Source organism: Sycon ciliatum, chromosome 2, assembly GCF_964019385.1.
Source record: "Sycon ciliatum chromosome 2, ocSycCili1.1, whole genome shotgun sequence".
NCBI classification, from domain to species: domain Eukaryota; kingdom Metazoa; phylum Porifera; class Calcarea; order Leucosolenida; family Sycettidae; genus Sycon; species Sycon ciliatum.
This window is the reverse complement of record NC_088644.1, coordinates 38524755-38545207: the sequence shown is the minus strand read 5'-3', so window position 1 is coordinate 38545207 and position 20453 is coordinate 38524755. Positions and strand designations below refer to the sequence as shown.

The window sequence follows — 20453 nt, the reverse complement described above, 5'->3', positions numbered from 1 at the left end:
CAAGCAAAAAAGTAGCTACAGTATGTAGCTAGCTAGCTCGATCGATATGCCATGCTAGCATGCTCAACGCACGTGCCGGTACATGCATATGTCGCGTGATTATGATGACAAAACACCTGCGCTGCGTATGCACACATTCAAAAAGATCAAAGACCCAAATCTCACTGTTCTTCTGCAGTTTTATTTGTCTTGCTGGAAATCCAGAGCTACAACCGGTTGGCGTTTGGCCGCCTGTATGGGACGCAAGTGATTGCATATGCACATTCCTTAGTTCCACAGCAAAAGCCGTGGGATCGTAGTGACTCATAGGAGATGTTGGAGATGGAGTCGAGCGGAGAACTCAGGACCCGTGGATTGGGTAGATTTTCTGCGTATATTATCAGCAACTGGAAGCTGGTGACTTTCCTGCTGTGTGCGTATGGCTTTGTGAAGGAGCTGAAGCCCAGTGAAGCATTTCTCAACCCGTACCTTCTGGAGCGCACCAACCTAACCAACCATGAGCTATCATCCAGTGTATACCCATTCTGGACTTACTCCTATCTGGCTTTTCTGTTGGTAATTCTGCCCATCACCGATTGGGTCCGGTACAAGCCTGTGATCATAGTGGAATCGCTCGCCTACCTGGGCACGAGGGTAATGCTGGTGTGGGGAACTTCCCTACAGGCCATGCAGCTTATGCAGATCTTCTACGGCCTCGCCACGGCGACAGAGGTTGCGTACTACTCCTACATCTATGCGGTGGTGTCGCGCAACCACTACCCGTTTGTTAACTCAGCCGTGCGTGCAGTGGTGCTCGTTGGACGCAGTGGTGCAGGCTACCTGGGGCAGATCTTGGACAACACTGGCACCCTCGACTACCGGCAGTTGAATTACTTTTCGTTCGTCTCCGTGTGCGTAGCCCTGACGATCAGCTTCTTCTTACCAATGCCAGCGAAGCCGGCACCAAAGTCCGATAGCCCAGGCCTGGTAGAATCACTTCTCAGCAGCAACGAATACAGCGATCGCTTGCAGCGCTGCCGCCGCACTCTGCTGCGGAACTTGACCGGCTTCTTCTCGGACATCCGCGAGATCTTCTCGGACCGCGAGGTGCTCAAGTGGTCCATCTGGTGGGCACTGGCGACGTGTGGTGAGCTGCAGGCGGGAAACTACATCCAGAACCTGTGGGACCAGATCTCCCCGGTTGTGTACTACGGCTATGTGGAGGCCACCGCCACCTTGCTGGGCGCCGGCGCTGCCTTCCTGGTCGGCTACGTGTCGTTCACGTGGTCGATCTGGGGCGAGATGCTGCTCGGCGTGGTGAGCACGGTGGACTCGTTCGCTCTGTTCTTCATGGCGCACACGGGCAACATCTACTGGGCGTACGGACTCTGGCTGATCTTCCGGGCGACGTACTCCTTGCAGATCACCGTTGCAACGTAAGTGTTATGACTGCGTACTGGTACTGGCTTGTGCTACTATGTCCTACTACTACTGGTGTATTCTTAGCCTGAACAGCATACTGTTTGTCCCAGTCACCTGTAACAGTGCCTTTGGGTTATCCCTACATGTATACTAGTATTCAATAAAAAATTAATGATAATAACAGTGTTAGCAGCAGCCTAGTTTTAGAATCTTTCCTCTGCCACTTGCCAGCTGTATTTGACCTCTGCTGGTGTCCTTGTGTGCAAGTACTTGAGTTTAGTGTCTGAGCAGTGGCTGTTTTTTTTTTTATTCTACGCTATTTCCCTGCAGGCTCCAGGTGTCCCAGCGGCTACGGAAGCAGCGCTACGGCCTCGTGTTTGGCATAAACATGTTCATTGCACTGGCGCTGCAGACCGTCCTGACGGCGGTGTGTACTGCTCACTACAGTCCGCTGCGGCTTAAGATCACAACGCAGGTGAGTCGACTTGGCACGCACCGTACTCTACTTCAGAATGGCAGAGAGCTGCCAGCCACTCACTACATTCGCTTTTTTGCAATTGCTTTTCTGCTATTGAAGCCAAAAATAAGCAATAAGGGCATCACTGCAACTTTTCTAATTGTACATTAGCTCCAACACAGCCACCTGCACATGTAATTCACTTCACTTCTCCAACTCCAAAAAGCGGTATCTTCACTGCAAATATCTTTACATTGTTGTTGCCCTGATGATGGGCCAGGGCCGAAAATGTAATGTAAAGATATTCGCAGTGCAGAGACCGGTTTTGGAGTTGGAGAAGTGAAGAGGAATACATACCACTGCAACTATTCGTAAATGCCGTAGCGTGTTGATCAAACCAGGGGATCTGCAGACCATCAATTCGCTTAACGCCGTAAAACACTTTGAATAGAGCGAATATTCATTAGTTTGAGGGGAAGATGCGAACGGGAAAGAGTCTGAAGAAAAAATTGACTGTCAGGAGGACTCGATTACGACGAACCAGGGACCTTCGCTTATGGCCAACCAATAGCGAATGTTCGAATTAGACAATATTGGATTGAGGGGATTCTACTATACCATCCTATGTGAGGTCCAGGCTGCTCTTCAGGTCAGACTTGTATTCACACCCGTTGTTTCAATGAATGTTAAAACAAAACTATTGTCGATATGCTGGTGGTCCAGCTTGTGTATGAGACTGGCGTGCAGGCAACAAGATAGAACAGTATATTCTCCGGCCTTGTCTCCTTGGATTTGCATGGACACTGACATGGATGTGGGTATGAGGGCACTCTTCAAGTACTTAAGGTCCGCTTCATGTATCACGGTGCTGTACAATGTTCTCTTGTTCGGTTTTTTCCTTGTGTTGTTCGCTGCTGCAGTTTGTTGTGTATGGCTCATACTTCTGGGTGATCGGTGCCATCTTCCTAACAAGCGGTGTGTATTCGCGTACCAAGGAAGGCTGGCATGCAAGCTTGGAGAGAGACAGAGACATCAGGTGTGTGAAGAAAGATTTCGGGGGTGGCGAGAGCGACCTCATGGAGCCGCTAATACGAAGCCCGGACAGGTCCCTGCTGCTCAACCGCTCCGGTGCAGAGGAGAGTAGTGACGATGAGCCTGTATCTCTAGACAGGTAGTGACCAGTCATCATGTTTGGCTCTCTCTTTGTCTCTCTCTCTCTGTCTCTCTCTCTCTCTCTCTCTCTCTCTCTCTCTCTCTCTCTTTCGCTCCCTGCTCTCTTCTACCTCTAAGTTCAGAAGAAAAAGGCACATTTGCCGGCCACTCGCCGACAGCGGACCGCATGTAGCAACGCCTACAGCACACTGGAACTCCAGATGTGCGCTGTGCGTGGTACAAGGCCCCCGCCACAGATTGGTCACGACTAACCCCGTGCTGATAACAGATTGGTCACGACTAACCCGGTTACCCCGTGCTGATAACCAGCTTGATGTCTTTCTCTGCTAGTGGTGCTGACCTCGCTCATCTGTGCCTTTGGGATACGGGCTGCTTTTGAGCCGACCCATTCGAGACCAAGCTAGCCTGAAATACACTGGCCCCAGTGCAGTGCACGTGTACAGGCAAGGATACAAAGTCCCAGTGCAGTGCACATCACGGCTCTGCAGTGTACAGGACAGTATACAAAGTCCAAGTCGGCCACTGATACACTGATTTTGAACGGATAACCATCGGGTTGCAACGAGTAAACTTATGATTTCGGCTGGCCTCGCTCTTTTTGAATTTTATTTAGACAGTTATTTATGCTACTACCAGTGTCTTTGACCTTATGGTATCTTCGCTGAAGAATGGATAGACGAGCTTATTTACAGTCTTTATCCCTGGTTTTTCAGCACGCGTTCCGCTATCAGGGGAATCCACACAAGCACCATCTATTTTAGTTAGCCGCCGTTCCGCTTTTTATTGGGGCATGGGGGGGGGGGGGGGGCTGAATGTATTCGAAGCCGAACAGCGCTCTTGTCCGCTGTTTGCCCTCTGTTGTTCACCATGGTTTAGTTTTGTGCTTTTCTTGACTTGACTCTGTGACTTGATTCTTCTTGATTTGAGCATCACCAATGTCTTATATGTAGAGGTGAAAAGAGGAAATTCACCGAGCATTCCAGACAGCCACCGTATATTCTTTAGCCTATACGCCATGCAGGTGGTAGCAAGAGTACTCTTGCTAGTAGGTACCATGTTTTCTGGAGTATATATAAGCCGCACTTTGAACACTCAAAATTCACCCAAAAAGAGCGGGTGCGGCTTATACTCCGATGATCAAATTAACAGTGATAAAATAGGGTAGATGTGTGTGTTCCGTGGCAAAAAAATGGGGGTGCGGCTTATACTCCGGAAAATACGATATATATTTTTATTTAGAATAATTTGTTTTTCGAAAATCTGTTTTGATACCCTGTGAAGTGGTGTGATCAACTGTGTGTACAATCATGTACATGTAGGGATAGCGTTGGTACCGTAGAGTGGCCTTGAGCAATCTTACTACACGTTGTACTGTACCAAGAGTCCACGAACGTTTATGCACTCGTGATTGTACACATACGACTTTATACATCAGTCACTAACATGTGGTCATTGCCTCATTGGCCCTCTCAATAGGTCTCGTTGCCTCGTATGTGTGGGTCTTCTTGTAAAATATCCATGCTAACACAGTAGCAGGAGGCTGCATGGATTGTTCAGTACAGTACTTGGCTGAGAACCAGGGAGTCGTCAAATTTGACGACTCCCTGCTGAGATTGAGAACATTACGTGGGCACAGCAAGAGTTTTCCGTATGTTCAGAATGATACACTGGAGAAAACAGCCACGCCACGGCATCACTGCCACCCAATAGGCCAGACACTATCCGGTCAGACTTCATCCAAGCACTGCTGTACGTTTTGCACTGCACCGAAAGCAGTGCAGGATCGATAGTGCCACTCAAATACAACATAACACACGGGTTAAAGTGGACAGCAGACAGAAAAGTCTACAACTGGAAAGAAAATCTTACTAGGGTAGGACCCCGAGGGCCAAGAACTGAAGAAATTCAAGTTCTAAGACTAGACAAAACCAAAAAAAAAAGAAAAAAGGTAACTAGTATTGTGTGAAAAGCGCTCCACATGGCAAATTTCATGGTAACAAGCAACGTAGTAAAGGGGATATATAGCTATTCCTGCTTTTTATCGTGGCTTTTCTCAATCTAGCACGAAAATACAAAAAAACTATCAGCATGCACACCTCAAGCACATGACCAGAAATTATCGAAGGTCGAGGTGTCGGTGGAGAAAGCCAAAGCACATAGCTACAAAGAAAACACGTTGCCCGTGGTTATATGAATATTTCATGAGTGGCACAGGAATCTGGGAGTGCACAGCGGCATGTGAGGTTCTGGACCGTACAAATACATGAGTTTTATTTCACCATCACCTAGGCACAGCCTAGCAAAAAAAGAAGACGGCATTACAAATTATGAGCGGTTATGAAAGCAAAAACAAATAATATGCGATAACAACACTAAGATCTAGAAAATTGGCCGAGTACTGAGGCACCTCATCATCTCAAGCTCAAGCGAAGACGGACAATAACAAAGGACAGCATCGGGACAGAAATCAACACGGTGAGAGTGAGATGGCCTCACCGAGAAAGAAACCAACAACCGCGAAGGACGCAGAGCGTTAGGACGACGTGTTTTTCTTCTTAGACTTCTGCGTGGAGACACGGGCCGTTATGTCCTTGACCTTTCGAGTATGGTCTAGCACCTGGAAAAGAAACCAAGAACAAGGTAAGGAACATGCTTAAGAACAGGATGAAGAACATGATAAAGAACATGATAAAGAACATGATAAAGAACATGATAAAGAACAGGATGCTTAAGTAACGAGGACTGTAAGGTAGCAGAGGTGCAGGCAAATGCAGCCAAGAGTACATGAAAACCAGAGTGTGCAGCTTGGGGCCTTTTCTGCTACGGGTGTCTGTCCCGGGGAATTCCGTGATTACATCATATTTGGCGTAGATATGAGGCGGGAAATGGCGTAGTGGGTACAACTGAGCTGCAGTTGTGCAGAAAGAGACCTGCTTGAATCCCGCTTGTACGCACTACATCACTAAAATGATGTAATCACGGAATTCCGCCGTCACAGCAACCCATCCGAGCTGCACACTCTGGTTTTCATGTACTCTTGATGCAGCCCATAGTCAAAGTCGACCGTAGAGGCAGGAGGCGTCACAGACCTCTTGTTTCAATGAGCTGGATATAGCGAGGGCAGCGCTCATTCCCACTCCTTCGTCGTCCTTGCCTACCCAACCGAAGTCAGGCACCCAATCCCAGGTGGGTCTCCTAAGGGTGGAAATAATGTTCGCTCAAACTGGAATTCGAACCTCCTGTTTGGAAGGCCAATACTTCAACCACCTTGCCAGCAATGCACTCCAAAGAAAGCTGTGGGGAACCCAAACCTGCATCTCTTACCAGCAGGGTTCTAGCCAAAGGGGGTGGGGCGGCGCAGCCGGTGATTTGCCCCATACATTGCATATAGCGTGGCAAGACAATATAATTTGGAAAGTGGAAAAAAGGGACACGGGGTAGCTGTTCGAAGTGTACATACCTTCAGTAGGGTTTGCTTCACTTCAGTCAGCTGGTCGATTAGCGCTTTGCTGCGCAGCACGTTACCCTGCAAGAGGACACGCACAGTGTAAGTCAGTAAGCAATGATGATGCCACAACATGAGGATGGGAACACTCATCAGCCAGTGCATGTACTAGGGCTGACGCCAGTACACTGAACATTAGAGTACACGCTCAGGAAATACCCGTACTGGGGACACATCAGAGTACATGCACTCGTCCATGCATTGCACGTGTTCACTGCAGAATTGAGCAAGTTCACAACAAAGAGTAGAGATCGGTGTTCAGCCTCTGCGGTGCATACTGGTACAGCAGTGGAGTCAGCGGAGCTACTAGATTGAGGCCGAATGACCCAGCAATCAATGACAGTTGATCTGCACAGTTGGTCTGCACAGTTGATCTGCACAGTTGGGCACATATCAAGTGACCTACATGTTTCTACATGTGACGTGTAGGAGGTGAGTACTCGAATACAGGATTGGCGAAAATCAGAGTATTCAAACTCGGGATTTCACAGCAACCCTTCACCCTAGTATCTTATCATCCAACAGCCACACTGAATTGTATGTGAACGTGTGCACGCATGTGGCTACAGTGCTCGGCGTACTGGCTGTGGGAAATCACAAAGAGCTAGTGACAAGAGCAGTTGAGCTGAACCACTCCGGACACGAAAAGCTAGTCATGTGCTGCAGTCAGGCACAGCACAGAACCTCCAACCACGATCGTATCGCCTTGCACAGAATCTCCAAGCATGATGATCGCATCGCCCTGCTGCACATACCTGTAGCAAATCCATGATCCCGTCGACATCCTCCTTTATATCCGGATCATCTTTCCATTTCTCCGCCAGGAAGTACGTAGAGTAGCGGTCGGCCTTTTCTTTTTCGTCCTTACACTACAAGAGAGCGGAGAACAAAATAACCAGCCATCATGATCAGGGGACACTACCTATTCACTTAATTCGGATACTGTGAAGTGAGAAACTTTCGCTAGAGATTAAATTTCGCTACTTTCGCGACCATCCCACATTCGGGACTATAAATCGCCGCAAACTGCTCTGTACATTGATTGTAGACAGTATAAGGTCCAACTGAAAAGATACAATCAAAAGTTTCTCATCTTGAACCAGTCCAATTCATGAAAATGCAAAATTTGCACGCCGCGAAAATTCGCTTTACAGTACACATACAGAAGCAGAAAAGATGCCGTCTGAGTTATTTTGAAACAATAATCTACTATATTTCAGGAGTGGCAGTGGCTCTGAGATGGGCTTGCCTTGTCTGGAACACCACAGATTGATCGTGGCAACTCTCAACTTCTTTCCAAAGAGCTCAAGATTCCGAAACACACATGTACACACATACGCACACACGAATATAACACACAAATATAACACACACACACACACACACACACACACACACACGGACACACATACGATCACATGCACACACACGCACGCACGCACCTACGCACACACACACACCACACACACACACACACACACACACACACACACACACAGAGGACCTACAATGGCATCGATGTTTGCAAGGACGTGATGGATACGGTTGCCTTCGATCATCTCCGGATGGCCTTTCACCTTGCTGGCAACATCTGATAGACTTGTCTTCTTTTCATCTGAAAGAAATGATGCGAAGAGAAGAAAAAACAAAACAGACAAAGTCAAAGGTCACACATATGGAGTAAGCGATCAATGGAAACCACTTACAGATCTTAGGCAAAGGCACATCAAACGTGCTTCACACCAAATACATCACCGTGTGCCTAAAATCAGGGTTGGCGCTAGAGCCAGTCAGACTACTGACGATCTACAACCGTAGGAGAGAGAGCGCAACTCTCTCTCAAACCACATTTATGCCGTGGACACGATCTGATCAAAATACTTTTAAAGTCACAATATAGCCAATAAGAATTGCCACTGAAAAGGACATGCACATCTCACACTTCTTGATGACGGGAGATTTCAATATCAGGAGAAATTGGGGATCTAGTTGATCTAATACAGGTGTAATCCTGATAATTCTAATATCAAGAGTTCATAACCCCCAAGAGTGTGCAACTCCTGATCAGTCCCTGTATGGAAGCCCACTCGGCGGAATTCCTTCATTGCGTCATTTTTGGTGCAGTGCGAGGAGTCACGCCGATGAATTCTTCTAAAATTTACAGTCAAACCAGGATGCTTCCCCAGGGTAAACTGCGATTCTAGTCTGAGCCTCAAGAAGCAAAAGTGAAACAAAGCACACGATCCTACATGTAAAGACAAAACTATTTATTTTTCGATGCAATGGTAACTCTTCGAAGCTTCATCGCCTTCTTCTTTCACCAGTGCAGTCAGTCTCTTCAAGAACAATTTCTTCCCCAGACCATCGGCATATTTCCGGTGCTTTCCTCGAAGATGATTTCAAATGGTTGAGGAACTTGAGAGAATACGTCGAAGGAGCATTTTTCGGCTGAGTTGCACAGCCATCAGAATGAGTGTCCTCGACGGCAATGCAATATTTTTAACAGCGTCCTCACTTCTTCATGTCACGATGTCCATGGATTCTTGGAGAAAGAGTTTGTTTTCGAGAAAGTATGACTTGTACGTCCGAAATGTCTTCAAAAAAAGCTTCGAAAAGTCGAGGCTACAGCCTTGAGTTAGGAGTGGTTCAGGGTATAGTTTCCAGAAATCGCAAAGAACCCAAATCGGATGACAAGCTGCGCATGACGTAATGTAGGGATTTCACCGAGCGCTGGGTCTATGCCCGTTGCACACTCTTGGGGGTTATGAACTTTTGCTAATATGGCTCAATTCAAACCAACCGCTCAGGACAGATTTCAGTCAATACGATTACCACAGAACAATGTCTGATAATTCGAACCTCGGAATGGGCATGCACACCTATTTGTAGTAGAAGTCCCACGAATCCGCTTACATAGAAAAAGTGCGGGATTCTTGCGGATAATGCGAAGCAAGCAAGGCAAAATGCGAAGCTCACTGTATACTGTAGGACTGGTCAGTTTAGTCTGTGTGTGTGTGTGTGTGTGTGTGTGCATGTATGTATGTGTGCGCGCATGTGTGTGTATGTATGTGTGTATGTATGTGTGCACACATGCGCACACGTATGTATGTATGTATGTGTGTGTGTGTGTGTGTTTGTGTGTGTGTGTGTGTGAACTGGCTGTGCCGGCCAGTTGATGGCAGCTCGGAATGCGCAAAACCTGGGTCTATAGTGCACATCGCAATGCTGCGTGACAATGCCAGCATTTTGACATCTATATTGTGTTGGGGTACATGTTTCTCACCAGCAATTTAGGGTTCAAGCATCAGGATTTCATCTGTATGTTGCATGGCTGAGATGGATGCAGCAACATGCTTGTTTGTACGTGCCAACATCTCTGCATCAAATACTGCATGTATGAGCAAAGCATACCTTTCACCTTGACGTCACTGGCACGGACAAAGTGATTGAGCGCTGTTTTACCACGCGGTACATAGCCACCACCGTATGCCACGTTCATTCGCCGGCGAAACGGGAACTGGTGGATGCCGGCCTTCTGCGGTTTCGCGGCGACTTGTACGACTGGTTCCTTCGGCGCAGGGACCGAAGCGGCAACTTGGCGAGAGCTGGCGCTACCGCTACGAAACTCCCCTGGCAGAGTATTACCAGTAGGGACATTGCTGGCTAGTGGGTCCTCGGTGGCTTTCACCGTCTGCTTACGAGGCTTCTTACGCGGAGACGGGCCTACTACATCTGACGTGCTCCCGGCCGCGTGCGGCACAGCCAGCTTTGACGAACTCGTCTGCCTGAAGCCGGGGTCCAGCGTGGCTTGTACGGTGGTGGATATCGAGGACGATCGGTGACTGGAGCTCGACGCATGCAGTGCTTTCAGGGCCGCGGCCGACTGAGACTTGGAGGAGGACGCTGCAGTGCTGCCACCGCCGCCACGGTGCTGGAAGTCGAGTGCGCGGCCGCTACCCGGCATCGCATAGCCACCTTTGCTTGGCGTTCGGCTTAGGTCGCCCATGTGTTGATCAGCGTGACTGTCGGTGCCGTTGACTTGATCGTTCGTAGTAATGCCGTTGCTGAAGCTGCTTCGGTCTGCAGCGGTGTTCGGCGCCATCTTCCTCGTCCTGCAGTGGGGAAACGCCAAAAGCAACATACTGGGCTGGTGAGACAACAAGGTGAACCATTTCTTCAAGGTACACAGGTTCCACCACAGTCACTTCATTAAACAAACTCTCGCCAGCACACTGCACCACTCCCAACATTCGTATCTTTGTTGCAGAGTAAACAAGGTCATGCTCAACCGAAGTTTTGGCCCAGGGCCACTATCAAGATCGAGTACAAAGGACAAATCGGACGTGAACCATACCACGCAAAGTGACATGAACTCCTCCAACACATGCAGTGGGAGAAGAACATTACAGAGAAGCCAGAGTGGGTGCACCGAAGAAACTCTGGGAAGCACACCAGCCATCGCACCAGTAGCTATAGAGTGGTCTCACATCTATCACATGACCATACAGGGCAGCCATGTGGGTTCCAACTCCACACAACACCTGCATCTATGGGTCACATAATGTCAGCCATGTTGGTTCCACTGTCCACATGACCTGATCCATTTCTACACAAATTTAGTAGTCACATGACAAAGATGTGAAGCCACTCTATAACACACTTGCAGTGCACCATGCTGTACTCATCCCTTTCACATCACCTTCAGGGAGTCCCTTAGGAAGTGCTGCATACATCAACCGCCGTAATCAAGAGCCGCCGCATTTCCCAGATTATAAGGTTTTCAGATTCCTGTCGTACGGCTTCAGGGTTTTCACGGCAGTAATAAGTCACAGTCGATACGAAGTCGCACCCCTTCCCTCAACCTAGCGGTCCATTGGAAAACAAAAGGTGCAATTAGAATAAGTATTCCGATGGTGAGCCAAGGATAATATTATATTGGAACAAGGAAAACGGTGGGGCACACGTTATGGGGCTTGCCGTGGAATGTCTCAGTACTCCTTGTCAGTCTGGCGCTACCTTGTGCACATCTGACTGTTCAAAACCTTTTTTAAGTTGGTGGACTCTAACGCATAACTTGTGCCCCACCGTTTTCCTCGTTGCGACTAGAATATTCTGGGAAATACGGTCGATGCCGGCACCGGCTCAGTGCTCACCCGTCATGATTGCGCTTGCGAAGGATGCCAGGCAACGGCGATGTCGTCGGACTAGCAGCACGTGAGTGGCGCTCACTTGGCTAAGGACACACGGATACACACACACATATATGGACACACATACACACACACACACACACACACATACACATATGGACACACATATGGACACACATATGGACACACATACACACACACGGACACACGCCAAACCAAAATACGGCATTAGGTTTCTACACGACTACAGCCCAGTACTAGGCAGTAGTGCTCCTAACCAGAACGCCAGAACAGGCACAGCAACATCAGCTCTACAAAGCCAATTTCTACGACTAGCTCGTCTTGATCAAACAGTAGAGCTATCAGAAGGGAAGGACTGCACAGCTGTACACGTAATGTGAGGCAAGCCAAGTGAGCTTTATCTAGATCGAGGAATTCCACTACAAATCTCTATCTAAACAAAAAAGGATTAAGAGTAAAGGGCGAGCGGTTGCCGATCTTACCGGGTCACTGCCGCCACCACTACCCACAGGCGGCACATTACGCGATGCAGCAACTAGCGCGGGTACCTGTTGTTGTTGTTGCTGCTGATGATGATGCTGTTGCGGCTGCTGCTGCTGTTGCTGCTGATACACCTCGTTCATGTGACGTATTGACGGAACCATTTCCTGCTGGTAGTAGTACTGAGGCCCTGCACCGGGAACACAACAAGCATATTACGACGAAAAATTACCGGCCACTGCTATGGACTGCTGCATGGAGGAGTCTAGGGGCATGTTCGATTGGTAAGGATCGGGATCGGGATCCAGATCTCAGATCCGTCGGATCCTTCAGAGTCAACTGGACACTTTTTTGAACCTTGACTGTTGCCATGTGGACGAAGTAATAAAAAGTCGTACTCACAGCGCCAGTTGTACAAAAAGTCAGCAAGCTCTATCTATGTCGCGTGTCACATATTATTTTTTAGAAGTGTATAAAACAATTTTACAAATATCCACGCGAAACGAAAGCAGAACGGTAGCCAAAAATAATAATTTAGTGCGAAAATAAGAAAAATAAATAATAACACCCGAAAGCGCTAAATACAAAATCAAGAAAAAGGGAAATTATAAACCATGTAGCGCTAATGTGCACCAAATAATAAGTTAAATGATAGCAAGCTCTATCTCGATCCACGTGTGCGTACCACAATGTGTACAAAAACGAGTTTTACCCGCCATATACGCACAAAGGTCACATTTGGATCCGTTGGATCCGGTCAACCCTGCTCCCCGAGGTGGGTTGACCGGATCCAAATCCGAAGGATCCGGATCCGGATTCGACCAATCGAAAGGGTGCGAATCCAGTGGATCTGGTGGATCGGGATCCCGATCCTACCAAACGAACATGCCCTAGCACTGCACGAAATTGTTTTGCTATACAAGCAGTAGCACACACCCATGAAATTAATCATATCGCAGATGGAGGGACACAACACACCCAGTGGCAGTCAACATTCGATGGCATGGTTATATTTGATCAAGACTCGAAATTACAAGGTCTGAATACCGTAAAGTACCGCCAGAGCGCCCCACCATCTTGTCCTTTCGTGGTCGGATTGTGGAGGTGGTTTCCTGTCTGTAGGTCATACGACACGAACTTTGTACACATGTTGCACATTCTGCGGACAATCCGCACCTTCGAGCGGACACGCGCTCCACACAAAAACCTGCTTAGTGTGACCTTAGTACACTAAGGTTCTCACACCGTACAAACTTCGTTGCACTCTGCAATACGATTTTCCTGTCCCTGCCTGTAAAATCAAGGTGGGGCGCTCTGGCGGTACTTTACGGCAGTAGTAACAAAGTGGACATTGAACATTGATGTAACATAGCACTATAATAATTAGAACGAATCAAGGAATTTCCTAATCGATTTTCATGGGACACTCACCAGGGAAGCCGTCCCAATAATAAGAAAACTAGGAAGAGAAAATCAATGAAGTTGTGAACGGTAGGTAGAGAAAGCATTACAACTAAGCAGGGGAAACACTGTCACAAGGTAGGGGAACATAATTTATTATGCATTCAGGGGGCAGTGAGAAGTATAAAAGGCGAGGTGTGATTAAAAAGATGAACTGTGAGTGTTTCAGAGAGGTGCACTCTCGCACCGACACAGCCAGGCACCTCTTACACTCACCTCTCTCTTTTTCCTTTTTTAAATCATTTCACCCATCCGTGATATCAGCACACACCTCTTTGAAGCAACCTGGGTTCATCTGCCTTATCACGCCCCACCGTTATACCTCTCACTACTCCCTAGACGTACGGGTGTTGCTTCCCTGCCTAGCTATTATTGTTCAGGCTGCTTTCCCTGATGTGTCTCTTGAAACTTCAACATTAGGAAGCTTTATTATTTATTCGTGCACGCCTGACTATTCAAAATCTGGTTTAGTTGGTGGACTCGAACACATGACGTGTGTCCTATCGTTTTCCTTGTTTCCATTGGATATTATTTATCGCTGTACTAGAGCTCTTGCATCCATGTTGTGCAAGTATGGACTCGGAAAATGTTATCGCATGAACTGATTGTTTAGTAACTGGTGGTGTTAGTGGACAAGATAAGCGTAACTTGTAGTTCCTTGGTCCTTGTTTCTTTTCTATAACTTCATCCATGTTGCCTATTCCTTATTGAGATAGTGACGTACCATTAGCACCGTCGATCTGCACCACCCCGGACGGCATCATGATGGCTCTGCTTAGATAGGTCATTGGTTGGCCGGGCGCCGGAGGGCCGACGGGTCGCACAGCACCGGCGGGCGCGGAGGCCACCATGGCGGCTGGCGCTCCTGGGGGTGGTGCACACACTGCCATGCCCGGCGGAATGAACTGGCCAGCGGACGACACACTGCTCATATACATACCAGGCGGGAAACCATCTACAGCAAAGAAAAGACACAAGATACAGTTGGACAAAGACAAATTAAAATTAGCACACACAAACACAGAATATACTAGTAAATTTGACGAGGCTCTTCGCGCCACTGCTCTTCAAAATCGGTATCTTGGTGATATGAGCATAAGCAAACAAATCCTTCCATCTGCAAGTATTGACAAATTGGCACCTTTGAGCGGGCAAGTGGCACCAGCTACACACTGAAGCCAGAAATGCAAAGCATAACAAATCGTCACCAGCTGGCCAGAGCGAGGTTTGCACAACACATCTGCACACCCATCCACTCAATATTCAAGCGGGAGTGCAGAACAAATGTCACCTGGCTGCACTTGAGGCGGTGTGTATCGCCAAGCTGAAATCGGGACTGTGTGCACAGAGGAAGTATGTGCAATACGTGTCACTATTTTGACCTTGCACTACCGTAGTCCCCCCCCCCCTCCCGTTGCTGCATGATGTGCTGTGAATTTCTGGTTTCAGTGTGTAACTGGCGCTCTCAAAAGGTGCCAACTAGTTACTTGTCAGTATATAAATAAATTAATGACATGTTTGTTCATGCTCATCTCACCGATATATCAATTATGAAGAATAGTGGTGCGGCGAAAGGCCTTATTGTATTTACCAGTGGCTTCTACGCTTCGTGTGGTGACCGAGAATAACACTACACACCCACAATGCTCATCACCCCCCCCCCCCTCCACACACATATTCATCACCCACCCCCACACATGCTCATTGCCACCCCCACACATACACATGTTCATCGCCCACCCCCCCCCCCCCCCCCCACACACCCACACATACACACCCACAATGCTCATCAACCCCCCCCCCCCCCCCCCCACACACACACACATACACAATCATGTTCATCCCCCCCCCCCCCCCCCCCCCCCACACACACACCATGTGCCATGTACCATGTACCATGTACACACACACATGCACTCACATGTACACGCACACACACATGCAAGCACGCACACCCACCCAGAGTGGTGGTGTGAAAGGCCAGACTGGGCAGCAGCTTTATTGTTATGTGTGCTGATTCAATATGTTCCATATCACAGACATGCATTTATGGCATTATGAATATGAATACTGTGCAAAGTGGCTGGCACTTACTTGGCATACACTCGGGGTCGATGAAATACGGATAGACCGGTCTAGAGCCAGACGCACAAGACATAAACAAAGACGAAATTAATTTACAGCCGCCTAGAACTCATCCAATAGACAGACAGACACACAGAATATGTAATATCCCCCCCACCACCACCACGTACAAACACATACCCACCACCCCCTAGATCTTGGGCCTAACGGCGAATGTAGACAGGTGCACATAACGCGAACAGGGATGACCAAAAGCGCCACGCTGCGCTGGGAAGGATTTCATGGCAGCATAAGCGCTGACAGCATTTACGACTGCAATAGAAACCACAGCCACTTATGGTGGGGTTGTAATGCTGAACACTAGCCACAATTTGGTCTGGTCTACACCACACAGCTTACAAGGTATTTTTCTTCTTCTGGCCAATGACCCCCCCCCCCCCCCACACACACACACGCGCATTGCATAGTGTGTATTAGTGGCAACGCAAAGATTTCCACCCCATGCCTCAGTGAAACAGACTGCACAGCCAGTGACAGCATAGTGAGTATCGACCTCAGCCGCAGGAATTGTCCCAGCTTAGACTTACCGGTGTTGTTGTTGTTGTGATTTTGCTGCTGCCACTTGACCAGGTAACGCAGCAGCAGTAGCAGCCGCTGCAACAGCCTGGCTACTGGCACTGAAATGATTCGCGTTCTGAAAGGGGAACCACAGGAGGAGAGAAACAACACACGGCACGCAAATCTCGTCAATTCGGCAGCACTTACTACAGCGATTCCGACAAGACTAGGGATAAGACATGGCATGGCTCTTCCCGGCTGCTCCTGCCTGCGAGACACGCAACAATTCTGACCACAGCGGGGCAAATGCTGAAAACATACGGCCGTTACCGGTACCAAAGTGTACATAAGACTTACTAGTGGTATATGATTCTCCACCACTGGTATCTGCTGGCCTGGAAGACAACAGGAAAGGAAACGTGCGGTGAATCATCAATGGACAACGGACATACAATGCAGTGCAGCATAACATCGTATTCCCCCTACAGCAAACGCCAAGCGCCAACATGCAAAGCAGTGTGCGCCTCACAGTAAACTGAGTAAAGGCATCCGACCAACGGGACTACCCGCGTGCAGTAAAACTACTTCAAAAACTGAAGCAATGGCGGGGCCCATACAGCTGCTTCCCTGGCAGGCATAGATGACAAGCCCCACTATGGGTTTGAAAACACAGCAACTCGGTGACCACAGCCAACGACAATCTGCAATGTTCGCCAGCTTTGGTCAAAGTTTCTAAATGACCAGTTTTTCGCCTCAATGTGAACTCGTCATTCGTGCCCTAGTTAATTTTGGCTGCCTGCGAGGTAGTAGTCGGTCAGTCAGCTGGCTGGCTAAAAAAGCCTGGTATCATTGTTCCGATCAACTGAAAAAATGACTACCATAGTACAGATACAAATCACAATATCAGTAATTTGCATGGAGCCCTACGCTGTGTATATCTTGGGAGACAATGTCCATTGCTCAGGCTTACAGGGCAAGCGTGGTGGGCTATCACCCTTCATTTCACATTCATTTGTCACTGGCGGTCGTTTGACGAGCCAGGAAATGTTGAATAAATACAAATACAAAAACACGTGCCGGCAGTAGGTCGATGAGTGACCGCATGCGTTGTTGCTTACCATTGAACATCGCCGTCGGCGGTTGCTGGTTGGCCACGGTCAGTGCTGCCATTGGTACCGCTGTCGCTGCTGGTGCTGCTCCAACACCTCCTGCAGCAGCAGCAGCGGGGAGCAGCGACGACGACTGCGCCATGACCGTACTGCCACCACCACCGGCAGAGTGCGCCGTCGACACGTCCGCAGTGGACACTGAATACGGTGACGTCGTAACGTGTCGCCCACCGCCCTGCTGCTGCTGTTGCGGGGACGTAACGCGACTTGTTGATGGCGGGGATACGATGCGATTGTCGTGAGTAGCGGCAGCAGCAATAGCAACGCTAGCACCGGGTACGGCTACAGGCATGGGCTGGCTGCTGGCAAACACTGCACCAGTCATTGCACTCACGACACCGCCGTTCACAGGTATCGGCACAAGCATGCTGCCGCCGCCGCCACCACCACCACCATCCATCGGAGGTACCGGGGCGACTCCTCGCATTTCAATCGGAGGTGACTCCATGCCCATGGGTTTCGAGCGCGGCTGCTTGTGTTCACCGGAGGCTGACGATGGAGCACTGGGGTTCTGTGGCGCAGCTGCGCTGGATGTTAGTGGACATGGCGGTGAATTCGGAGGTCCTGTGGACTGGCCATCACTTTGAGTGCGTGCTGCTGCTGCTGATTTCGCCGAGGCCGGGGTGGATGTGATGCGCTGTGCAGCACCGAGCATGAGCTGCTCCTGCAGTTTCGCCGCCGCATTCTTGTTGGCAGCGTTCGGCAAAGGGTTGTTGGTCGCTGCATCAATGACCGACGTTACGTTTGGTGAATGAAACTCTGTCAGTGGTAGATGTGCCACGCTGTTGATTAAAGTGCTAGGCTTTCCAGGAGTGTGGTTGACAGTGCACGTGACAACTGGTACAGCTGGACTGCCACTGCCAGCGGCCTTGGCTGCCTGGAGACGCACAGCATACAGATGACAAAACAACCAACACGTAGATCTACCACAAGTCGAGCTCCGAAAGAATGCCACCTATCACTCAGTATCACGCCACAATGGCCGCGCACTCCTCTCCTCGCACATATGCACCAGCAGCAGGACTTCACATCTATGGTGCCAAATGGTTGCAAACACGATCAGCAGGCAGCACAGGCAGACAACAGGCAAACATTGTTGGCGTCGGCGCTAAGAAGAGACTACTGAGTTCGACTTCAACACGACCGAGTTGAGCGCGCACAACGTAAACACCACAGCAGGTCACCCACACAAAGACAGATAAACACCAGAAAGAGAGGAGGGATTCGTGAACAGTCACACGTGAGAGCAGCTACTAGTAGCTCTACAACGTTACTTACGACATTGGTTACGTCCAAGCGCGCCTCCAATGCCCTGCGAGTGACAGAATCTGCAGCTAGGAAAGAAAGGAAATAGAAGAGACCAACTCAACACTCCCACACGTGAACCAGAGAGGAGCTTGGACCCCATCTGTGCGCAGGTACTCAGATGTGTAGATCTACGGAAGAAGCCATACAAGTGAAAGGACTCGACAGGCACCGCCACAACTACGGCGAAAGCTGGCGACAGAGCAAAAAAATCTATGCTCGAAGCAAACGCATCACTCAGAGGACAACCTTGCACTGCAAGCAAAATCAGCGCCACACAACAGAGCTCGCCAGTCAAAGACAGCAGGACAACGGAGACGCCAAGAACGGGGGTTTCACAGCGTCCGTCGCAACCACCGTAGCTAGCACACGCATATATGCGTGGCCCTAGTTTCGCAGGATCACATGGTAGCGTACAAATAAGCATGCAAGACAACGAACTCCACACCACCTCATACGTGATCTACGGGACAGGGGCCACATGGAGTTACGACAGCAAAGAAATAAGACTCTTCCAGGGAGAACAAAACAACGCCAAAGACAGCGACAGACGCAGGAAAGGCATGAATGGGCACGCACACGCTGAGAATAAAAACACAGGATTGTGTAGTACGTACCGGTGGACGAAATTACACTGTCCGTAGTCATATTGTTTGTTGGTGCTGAGCCAGACGCCGTGGACAATGGCGTTGGAGTAGCCATCACAGGAGCGTGTGCCACAGATGAAGGCGCAGTCGGCACCTAGTAATCACAAAACAACGACACACGTACCTCAGAGTGAGCGATATCCACCATACACTGGTTCATTTCGTCTACTAGTATAACGATCACATCAGCAGCTTAGAGGTCCACGTGTACTCTGAGATATGCAAGAACAGAACTCACAACAACATCGTCGGCCATCGCTTTCCCACCTCTTGGCTTCGTCACCCTAGCACGCTCGCGGGTGGCAAGTCGCAAGAGGAACCATGGCAGGTAAGGGTAGAAACATCGAACAAAAATCCAGAGTGGCTTTGCTCTGAGACCTTGGCATTGGATGCACACATCATGCTGTACTGTATGCAACAGCAGGAAGCATCATCGAGAAATTTAGCACTTCGGCCAGTGCAGTATCCAGTCATATCATACAGTGTAGTGCCACCAGCAGCCGTGGGCCGCGAGGCCACGCGTTGCTCCATGCAATGACACGGCAGGGTCCATGCGGTGTTGACCAATCAGAGCGGCAAGCGTCATGGAAAAGGCCACACCACGTGATAATAATGACACATTTTGGAAACTATACGAGCAAAGGGGATTCCCCGGAGCTTACAAGCAATGCACACAAAACTGACATGTCGACAAAAGCCGAAAAACAAAAGAAAAGACGTCGTTGGTTTTGCAAACGAGGTCAGATGTTTTGTTACTTTTCATCATTCTGTTGGGCTTCGCCATGCCTGTTGACTCAGCGTTGACTCTTGAATTTGAAAGCTTGTCTACAAAGCAGTGAACTACTAACTTGTTGTATGTAGCTTTATAAAGTGATGTGGACCTCTTATCCCAAGTGCAGACTAGGCGACTAGGGAGTTCGACACAATTGCACATGATGTGTAGAATGTAGTCTTTTTTTGCTTTAATATTGTAATATTTATTTACTGGTATTATAAAAAATTTTGTAGTATGGCTCTCTGGTACATGGTGCAGACAATAGC

General features: G+C 48.9%; 2 protein-coding genes across 3 annotated transcripts; one reads left to right on the top strand and one right to left on the bottom strand.

Annotated features, from left to right (window-relative positions):
• The first annotated feature begins 159 nt into the window (after positions 1 to 159).
• Positions 160 to 4290, top strand: LOC135809993 (thiamine transporter 2-like). The gene is made up of 3 exons (XM_065323447.1): positions 160 to 1415; positions 1732 to 1876; positions 2779 to 4290. The coding sequence occupies exons 1-3, from the start codon at positions 313 to 315 to the stop codon at positions 3031 to 3033; spliced, it is 1503 nt and encodes a 500-aa protein (XP_065179519.1). The 5' UTR covers positions 160 to 312; the 3' UTR covers positions 3034 to 4290.
• A 491-nt stretch (positions 4291 to 4781) lies between these two features.
• LOC135809992 (histone deacetylase complex subunit SAP130-like) lies at positions 4782 to 19834 on the bottom strand. Of its 2 annotated transcripts, none has more exons than XM_065323445.1 (15): positions 19651 to 19834; positions 19383 to 19506; positions 18739 to 18788; positions 17410 to 18337; positions 16649 to 16686; positions 16321 to 16427; positions 15743 to 15783; positions 14373 to 14603; positions 12190 to 12377; positions 11690 to 11769; positions 9948 to 10648; positions 8045 to 8151; positions 7292 to 7405; positions 6492 to 6557; positions 4782 to 5648 (listed from the first exon to the last, which is right to left on the bottom strand). In XM_065323445.1, exons 1-15 carry the CDS (start codon positions 19666 to 19668, stop codon positions 5565 to 5567), a joined length of 2877 nt encoding a protein of 958 aa, XP_065179517.1. In that variant the 5' UTR covers positions 19669 to 19834; the 3' UTR covers positions 4782 to 5564. The 2 variants fall into 2 exon arrangements, with proteins under 2 accessions (XP_065179517.1, XP_065179518.1); XM_065323446.1 differs by having other exon boundaries at positions 18739 to 18794; positions 19651 to 19803.
• Positions 19835 to 20453: the final 619 nt, after the last annotated feature.

Coding starts and splice junctions, on each gene's coding strand:
- LOC135809993 (XM_065323447.1), top strand. CDS start 313: ATGTTGGAGATGGAGTCGAGCGGAGAACTCAGGACCCGTGGATTGGGT. Junction 1,416..1,731: donor TTGCAGATCACCGTTGCAAC/GTAAGTGTTATG, acceptor ATTTCCCTGCAG/GCTCCAGGTGTCCCAGCGGC. Junction 1,877..2,778: donor GGCTTAAGATCACAACGCAG/GTGAGTCGACTT, acceptor TCGCTGCTGCAG/TTTGTTGTGTATGGCTCATA.
- LOC135809992 (XM_065323446.1), bottom strand. Junction 18,795..19,382: donor CAGTGTAATTTCGTCCACCG/GTACGTACTACA, acceptor TTTCTTTCCTAG/CTGCAGATTCTGTCACTCGC. Junction 11,770..12,189: donor GTGGTGGCGGCAGTGACCCG/GTAAGATCGGCA, acceptor GTGTGTCCTTAG/CCAAGTGAGCGCCACTCACG.